Source organism: Desmodus rotundus, chromosome 8 (genome assembly GCF_022682495.2).
Source record: "Desmodus rotundus isolate HL8 chromosome 8, HLdesRot8A.1, whole genome shotgun sequence".
Classification (NCBI taxonomy): Eukaryota; Metazoa; Chordata; class Mammalia; order Chiroptera; family Phyllostomidae; genus Desmodus; species Desmodus rotundus.
This window is the reverse complement of record NC_071394.1, coordinates 54,929,912-54,939,514: the sequence shown is the minus strand read 5'-3', so window position 1 is coordinate 54,939,514 and position 9,603 is coordinate 54,929,912. Positions and strand designations below refer to the sequence as shown.

At 37.9% G+C, this 9,603-nt stretch overlaps 1 protein-coding gene across 1 annotated transcript; it reads right to left on the bottom strand.

Annotated features, from left to right (window-relative positions):
• Positions 1 to 3,216: 3,216 nt before the first annotated feature.
• TMEM70 (transmembrane protein 70) lies at positions 3,217 to 9,227 on the bottom strand. The gene is made up of 3 exons (XM_024578284.3): positions 8,904 to 9,227; positions 7,567 to 7,672; positions 3,217 to 3,746 (listed from the first exon to the last, which is right to left on the bottom strand). Exons 1-3 carry the CDS (start codon positions 9,111 to 9,113, stop codon positions 3,289 to 3,291), a joined length of 774 nt encoding a protein of 257 aa, XP_024434052.3. The 5' UTR covers positions 9,114 to 9,227; the 3' UTR covers positions 3,217 to 3,288.
• Between the last annotated feature and the right edge of the window lie 376 nt (positions 9,228 to 9,603).

Genomic DNA, 9,603 nt, shown 5'->3' with positions numbered 1-9,603 from the left:
CCACACCAGCCAGGGCTAAAGGGCCATTTTTTAATGTAAAAATTGATAATACAAACAACATAATCTATGAATTAGTCTTCTCTAAAATAAGCAAACCGCAACTGATGAAGCCTCAAGTCCAACCACCAATTTATAGGAAATACAGAAGACGGAGAAATATGTTGAATTACACCTTGGGGATACGATCAGAAAATCTAGACCATGAAACGTGTAAAGGGCAAATTCCGCTTCTTCAACAGATAATTTGCAAGGAGGGGGGAAAAAAAAGTAAAAAAAAAAAAAAAGGAAGGAGCCACAATTTTAAGTGTTAAAAGACATGTCAAAAATTGGTGACTAAGGTGTAAACTTTACTTAGATCTTAATCCAAACAAAATGTGTGTGACCGCACAACTGTAATTGAATAACAATAAAAGTTAAAATGAAAAAAAAAATGTGTGTTGGTGGGGGGGATTACAAAACAATTGGATATTTGAACAGACGATTTGATAATGCTGGGGAAGGTGGTTTAGATATAATGGTATAGTAGTTATACTTTTAAGTCCTTATCTTAGAGTTACAAAATTCAGTATTTAAGGTTATGTCTGAGATGCTCCCAAACAAAAGTAGAGGGCAAGTGGCTAGAGTCTAGATGAAATAATACTGACCACAAATTGGTCATGTTGGCTCCTTGTACTCTCATACTTAAGGTTTGAAATTCTCAAAGCAACAAAAGTACAGAGTATTCTGAAAAAAAATAGAATACCATTTTAACAACTGTTTCCAAACTAAGGCTATCATTCATGCCTAACAGCCATTTTGTTACCTTTGTTCCCAAAAGCTGCACTCTTTCAGTATGATTAAATCTACATTGAGGAAAATAATTACAATACATTTTGTTGTCCAAGGGTATATTTATTATCTGATATAACCCAAGTTATCAGCTAGGGTCACCCTACCCTTTAAAACTCAAATAAAACTGACTCAATGCCCTTCACATTGACAGTGGGGAACTCATCACCTTCCCAATCTTTCCAAGATCGCTCTGCTTGGGGTGAGGTTAGTGAAGTGGCATGGAGAGATGTGCATGTACTTCTTACATTGGCCCGAGTTGTTTCTGCTGACTGACTTCAGTGAAGAATCGTCATGTTACCCTCTGCATGCTGATCCTTCTGAGAAGTCATCTTTCTCACTCAGTTTTTTAAGCTTTTTTTCTTTTCCCTGAACCAAGTTGTCCTCTGAACAATTATTCTGATACTAAAATAGGTTTTTTTACTCCATTACACAGGTGACAAAATGGTTACAAGAATAGACATTTAAAGAAAGGTAAAATGTACTCAAATTATGATGATGAACCGTAACAGAAAACTTTACAATGTTAACAAAGCTGGGTTTTTCTAGAACTAGGAAATTTTTTCTTGCTTCTACTCTCCAGTATTTTATTTATTTTAGATTTTATTTCTAGACAGAGGGGAAAGGAGAGAGAGAGGGAGAGAAATATCAACGTGTGGTTGCCTCTCAACACACCCCTCACTGGGACCTGGTCTGCAACCCTGCATGTGCCCTGACTGGGAATCAAATCAGAAACCCTTTGGTTTGCAGGCCAGCGCTCAATCCACTGATCCCCACCACCCAGGACCCTCTCCAGTATTTTATGAGCAATTTGATGATGTAATTTTTATAGACAGATAATAAATCACCTTAACTGCTAAGACAGCAACAGGTATATATCTAGGTAATGTAGGACAGAACAGGCAGGAAGAGATGCAGCCCGAGGACAGAGATGGCACCAGCTTGTTCATCTTTCTGAGACCCAGAGCCCATTCTCTGAAAAGGCAGGCTCCAGATCTCAGACAGATGAGTATTTTTCTTCCTTAAACTGTAAGTTTCTAGCAGCTTCAGTCTTGAAATGATCTTCCTGATGAATTAATGATAGCCCTGCTGCTTCCCCATCCACCTCTCCTACACAGAGGCAAGCCATGATTAGATTTACCTCCTAGGCAGGCAGTAAGACTTTAGGCAGCTCCATACAGTCTGGTTGTTTTGTCCTTAACCGTGACGCAGAACTAGCACAGTACTTGGCACATTCTAGCACTTAAGTATCTACAGATCTAAACAGCATGGTTTGAGGTCTTTTGGCCAAAGCTGAAAATCATTCATGAGAACCAATTTTTATTTTAAATCAGAGGTAAAAATCTTAAAATGCCAATATTTAATGAGTTAGCATATCCCTGGCTGGGTTGCTCAAGTTAGTTAGTGTCGACCCAATATGCCAAGGTTGTAGGTTATAGTCCCAGTCAGGGAACATACAAGAATCAACCAATGAATGCAGAAATGAGTGGAACAGCAAATTGATATTTCTTTTTAAAAAGAAGTTAGCATACAGATTGCTACTTTATAAAATGTACCATCCATCTATTCAGTACATGTTACTTTCCTGCTGACGGTGCACCAAGGGAAGAGTGCATAAGGAACAGATGGGACCATGTAAGACAACACTACTTCGGTCACCATTTCCCCCAAAGCTGAACACACACGTGACTGCACATGGACAGTCTTATTATGGGCATCCCTGCCAGAAAACATAGGCAATAAGCTGTGCACTGGACCAAAGAGAGATTAACACTACTTTCCAGAATTTATACTTTTAAAAAGAGTTTCAATGTGAGAAAAGATAGTATCTATAATACACTTAGAAAAATCCAGGCCCTGGCTGATGTGGCTCAGTGGATTGAGCGCCAGCCTATGAACTCAGAGGTCACTGGTTTGATTCTGTCAGGGCACATGCCTGGGTTGTGGGCCAGGTCCCCACAGTTGGGAGCATGCAAGAGGTAACTGATCAATGTATCTGTCACATATTGCTATTTCATCCCTGTCTCCCTCCCTTCCTCTCTCTAAAAGTAAGTAAAATATTAAAAAATAAATAAAAAAGAAAAATCCAAAGGCAAAGGAAAAATAACTTCCCCTATTTCCTTGACATCTGATCGCCATACAAAGGAAAGATAACTAAGCTTACGTGTCTGACATCTGATGCCCAGCTAAAGGCAACCACTCTTGATTCAATTATCTATGCATATGCCAACATGTACATGTATTCTCACACCTTTTTAAAAACACAAGTGGTGTCGTATTATATGCTGTTTTCACATAGCTTGTTATTATAAAGGAATATAATTCTCTGAAAATTAAAAGTTGTTTACTATAGTTTCAAACTATTTTTAACAATCAGTCACTAACAGAAAACATAATAGACAATTTTATTACAGGTGGAAACCTAAATCACATTTAAGCACAAATATAAAAACAGTAGACTCATTTCTCATCTTCAAGCTGTTTCTTTTCACTGATTTCTTCCATATCAAAAGTGAATGGTTTGTCATAACCCATAAGATGGTCATAGTCTTTGGGATTTGGAAAGAGACTTGGATTAACTAACAGTGATTTTGTTTTAGCATAAAATGTGGTAAATACACGTGCACTATTAGGAATCTTCACGTCACTCTGATGAAACACTGTACTTGTCTCTGAAAGCACAACGTTGTAAGTAATGGCTTTATAAGTGTCTGCTGTGGCCTCATGGTACAACCGAATGACATAGCCTTTTGTAACAAAGTGAAGCAGTACTGGAGTGATCACTGTAAAGCTTCCTACGATGCCATAAAATAAGATTTGCAAAGTCAGACTTCCAAATACAATATTACTTTGTGCAAAAATGTATGGTAGAAATGCAAGGTTGATCACGCTTGTAGAATAAGAGAAACATTTCACACCTAAATGGGAAAAAAAGGGGGAGAGAATTAGTACTTTTCAGAATCAATCTATTCAATTAATTTTCCACCTTTCTTCTTACTAGATCATCATTAAAACTATAACAAAATCAAAACACATATAAGTGTTATAACATCCCAGGCTCTGTTTTAAGCACTTTAGATATTTTACTCATGAAATCTACAGAAAACACTGTAACATAGGTTCAAAATTATTATCATGAGGTAACTTGAGACGTAAAAAATGAGGCATTTGCTCAATGTCATACAGTTACTAAGCGGCAGTGCTGGGGTTCAAATCCAGGTTATGTGACTTGAGTCCAGGCTGTTGGCCATTCCAAAGCATTGTCTCTCCAAATGGAAAATTGCTGTAGGGTTAACTGGCCTCTACCTCAGTTCCAAAATAAGAGATTTAATATTACTCAAATGTCCTTATGAACACTATAAAAGTCAATTCAGTCAGAAAATTATCAAGTAAAACTGTATTAACAAGCATTTCCATATATCTAATTTTATCAAGTGCCCAGGATTAAAACAACAAATTACCAAAAAAATAAAAAATAAAAATAAACAATAACACGAGTGGGTAAGAAATATACAGAAAAAGTATTCAACTTACATTAGAAATATTCAAAATCAATGACTTCCGAACTGTATACTTAAAAATTGTTAAAGTGATAAATTTTGTTATGCATTTTACTACAATAAATAAAAGAATGACTTTAAATGTCTTAGTTTGCATGTATACTTTCAACATGATCCCAATAAAAATGCCATCTGTTTAGAAAATAGACAAGTTGAGATCTTAGACAAATTGATTATAAAGTTAATTTGGAAAAACAAAAGCAGCATAAATAAAGAGGGGGTATTAGATACTAAAGCATAAAGCTATAATTAAAATAGCATGGTACTGGAGCATAAAAAAGCAGACAGATCAATGGAACAAAATAAATAATCTAGAAATAAACCTCATCGTATATGGATATTTAGTATAGGATAAAAATTAATCTAAATTAAGTGGGCAAAAGTGGTGTTGAAACAACTGGATAGCCACACAGAAAAAAATTAAATTCAATCCATCCCTCATACCATACAGCAGGAAAATTCCAAATAACTCAGAGATTGAAATGTAAAAAATAAAATCACAGAGGTGTAAGAACATCCATAAAGTCCTTTATAATCTGAGGATAAGAATGCCTTTCTAATTATTACTCAAAATACTGAAGCAATCAGGGGGAAAGACTGATAAATCTGATTAAAAATGTACATAGATATGAATACCATAAACAAAGTAAGAGACAAATGAAAAAATATTTGCAACTTATATCGGAGATAATATTCCCAATATATAAAAGGTTTCTAGCATCTCAGAAGAAAAAAAAAAAAAACATTGTAAACAAACATGCAATAAATATAAGCAGACAGTTCACTGAAACAAAAATGCACATGGTCCTTAAACAGATGAATTGATGCTAAACCTCAATCATATAAAACATGCAATAAAAACCACAATGAGATACCATTTTTCCCCAAACTGGCAAAAACCAGAAGTTTAACAACATACTCTACTGGTAAGGCCATAACAAAGCAGACACTCTCACCCACAGGCTGCTCTTGGTTGAGGGCTTATCTTACGTCAGTAATTTAAAAATAATTCCTTCCTCCCACAGTAGTTGCCATGACACTGGGACACATGGGATACAATGTGGACCAAGTTGCCTCCTATATCAAAAGCCTCCTCAGCACTTTCAACTACCTCTTTTTTCCCCATTACTTTTGTCATATTGCAGTGGGTTGAATAGTATCCTCCTGAAATTTATGTCCACCCTGAACCTCAGAATGTGAACTTATTTGGAAATATGGTCTGTGCAGATAATTAAATACTGAGATGAGATCATATTGGATTAGGGTGGGCCCTAAGTCCAACGAGAGTACCCCTATAAGGATTGAGTAGGACAAACAGCCACAGAAAAGGTCGTGTAAAGTAGAACACGGAGATGAGTAATACAGCCACAAACCAAAGGAACACAAAAGGGAGCTTCCAGAAGCTGGAAGAGGCAAGGAAGAATTCTTCCCCACAGCCTTCAGACAAAGCATGGTCCTGCCGACACCTGGACTTCAGACTTCTAGCCTTGGAAACTGTGAGAATAAATTTCTGTTGTTTTAAGCCACCAAGTTTGTGGAAATTTATTAGAAGAGCTCTAAGAAACTAATACATATACTTTATTTTGCCTGGATTGAAGTAATTGCTATTTATTTAGACTTTCCCATCTTCCAACCTTTGCTCATGCTACTTTCATGCCTGGGATGTCCTTCTTTCACACTTTTTCATGTTTAAAAGTCTACTCATCTTGAAATAAGAGTAACAATACTAAGACATTGGTAATTATTTGTTGCTGAATTACAAAAAAAACCTATCAACTAATAGGTTCTTCAAATGTCTTTAAACTAGGACCCATCTGGCAGTTTCAAGAACCTCCAGGAATGGTACCTCAAAGATATATCCTAATGTCTCTCACTTAGTTTTACATTTGCCTCTCAGTTTCTACATAAAAATATTAATCCCTGATAAGTGTAGAGAGTGACTTTCTATTATCATAATACTGAATGAAGTCAAACATTAAATTCCTCTACAAGTTACAATTCTAGAACTCTGAATATGCTGTATAGCTGTGCTTCCACAAATATTACATCCTACCCACACCAACATTAATTCCTATTAATATTCTGTCTTTTCTAGAATGGAGTCAAGTGGGAACATTGGATAAATTGATAAGCCTTCCCTGCATTTGAAGGAACAGTGTCTGTATTCAGAAGGAAGGGTACAATGAGGATCACTGTTAATGCAGCTCGGTGGCATCAAGCCAGGTATCTCAGGCCAGAGATGTGACACAGGCTTCTGAAGAAAGTTCTAACCATTCAAAATTGATTATTGCTTTAACTTCACAATGCCATTCCATAGTGATGATAATCAGCCTTTGTTCCTAAAAAGTTTTAAATAGCTAAAGCTATACTTTAAATATACTCTATTTTAATATCACACACTTGAGAACTTACAGATTTCCAAAGCAAATTTTAGATAATTGGTTGATACCAGCATGACCAAAAACACAAATACACATGTGGGTGCTGAAATCTTATAGTGGACTTGATTGGAAAATAATCCTCCAGATAGTTCAGGATATATATTTTTAAAGATTATAATGAGATACTCAGGTTCTCTTAACCTTCCTTACTAAATTATTCCATACTAAAACCTAAATTATGATCTAAGGAAAGAGCTTTAAATTTGTAACAATTTAGCACTATCTCTTCCTTCTCAATAACTTCCTACTACCTGGGAAAGCCACTAAAAAACATGTTTGTTGAAAGATGACCTGAAAAAATGTAAAAGAAAGTATAGCATGCTCATTTTAACTGCCAAACTTTTAAAGTACATAACTGTCTTTTCCCCGAAAATAACTACTTATGAGAGGTATTCTTCTATTTTTTTCTCTGTATATTCAAACATTATACAAATATACACTTTTTGTTGTATTTTGTTGTTAAACATCCCAAGAGGTGACCAAAGGAAGGAAGCTTTAACACCCAGGCATAAGAGCACGAAGTCATAACAGACTTCAAAAATCTACTTTAAATCTAAAAATGTAAAGGTCTCAACCTCTAAATCTTTTATCAAAAGGCCACAAGAAAAAAATTATAAGCTAATTTTTCCTTATGTCTTGCAATTAACAGGTGCTAAAATAACACAAGCTAAGAGCATTTTCTTTTTTTTAACAATTAAAAGGGAAAAAAAAGGAAACGCTCATTTCTGATTACCCACCAAACACTGTTCGGGCCAGATTCCCAGTGTAAATCAGCCTTCCATCTTCTGGTTTTTCAACTTGTGTACGTAAGCATCGAACGCATCTTTCCCAACAAAGAGGTATCTATTGAAACAGAGTACCTTTATAAGTATATAATAAATTGCATTTAGACCAACTTTTACATTAAAAAAATTAAGATAATGAAAAGAGAACTTGTCACATGAGGTGATTTAAGGAATTCTCCCAAATCTGCACAGCTAAAGAAATCAAACTGGCTAATAGAATGTCTTTCCTTAATATCAGTCATAACTAGACACATACTGAGTTGGAGTTTGAAGACCTAGGTTTGCGTCCCTGCTCCAAGCTTTTTAAATAGTGTGGCCTTGAGCACATAAAATGTTTACTGGAATAGTTTCTTCTATTAAACTGTTAATGAGAACATCACTCTCATTTGATTATCAAAGATTTACATGCACTTGCTCTTCAAAAACTAATCTTAACATGATGTAAGCAAAACACTGTAAAATCAGATTGTGTGAAGTCCAGACCGTTTTTAATACTTCTAAAATATACTATAGCTAGTACAGTACCAAAAAATAATAAGAGTAACTCTTTTCCTGAAGGCCTTATATCCATCCTATTTCATCCCTTGTTCCTTTTAAGAAAAGTATTTCACTTGAAATCCAACATCAAATTTCACGGGACCAAGAGTCCCCGAACGTCTGAAAATGAATTTTACAGCACACACACTTCATAAGATAGGCCTAATTACTTTCTGCTGAAATATTAGATTCGAATTCCTATGTTAGGGATTTCTTCCAAGTTTCAATCCTGATTATTTTACAGGACAGGATTAGAAGACAACTTATTGATATGAAAATGAGAAAATTAACTCCATCCCTTCTGTCCAGGGAGCAAAAGAATTCCTAAATATAGAACCACCCAATAAAAAAAATAGAACTCAGGTTATACGAGTTCTTAATTCGGGCTCAGGTGCTGCGTACACTGCTGTTGCAAATTAACCCTTCCGAGCTTCTGCTAAAGAGCAGGAGAAAATAAGTCTCCACAAATCCGCTGTATTTATTGCAACACCCTGTAAATTGCCTGGTACCACCCAGAGAATAACCACTTTCCAACGGATGATCCTAGACTTGCCGGCGCCGTGCCCCCCGGGACTACGGGCTGCTCCCCAAGCAAGGCCTGTTACGCCCGCCAACCCCGCAGAGGGCTCCTTCCGCACTAGAGTCCACAGCAGGCACGGGGAGAAGCTGTGAGAGAGCCGGGCTCCCCAGATCGGACCTACGTCCACCACCACCCACCCTTACTCGGGCCCGCAAGCCCTCCAAAGGCCGACCTGCGCAGGCACGGGACGCCGGAAAAGCGGCACAGTTCTCCGCAGCCCAGCGCTTCCGCCGCCGGTCGGCCCCGTGGACGTGTTGCAGGAGGCTGTCCGAGAGACAGCCGCCCTGGCGCCTCGGACGGCAGTGGCCGCCCACAACACCGCCCTCTTTCCTCCCACTCGCCGTCCAACCGCCAGCAGGCCGCCAGACGCCAGAAGCCACATCCCGCACGTGAGAAGTGGCGACCCACGGCCCTGCGGCGGCCGCCCCGAACCCTTAAGGACCACCGGGCTAAATTGCGCACGCCCTGCACCCTAAGGGCCACCGGGCTGGATTGGCCGCCGCTTGTGTACTGAAAATATGGCCCGCCGACAACCTTCACCTCAGTCGCTTGCGTTCCCTGTCGACGTAGTTCCTGGCAATCTGCTAAATGCCCAGCCCTCGCGTGGGGCTTGCGGGTCCGGTAGTCTGGCGCTCCAGTAACAGTGTGAAAGGAATCGGGGGAAAGCCATACGTGAAGGACAAACCCTGGAAGACAGGGTTAAATCTTTCTCGTGGGCATCATTTTATAGGCCCAAATAACTATTTTCTTTGCGGAAAATGATTCTAGCCTGTTGGCACCGAGGAATAATACTTTATACGATTTAAACAGAAATGAATGACAATTTAATGCAATCAGTGCGTTGACAGAAAATAAATGGAACTTGTTCACAG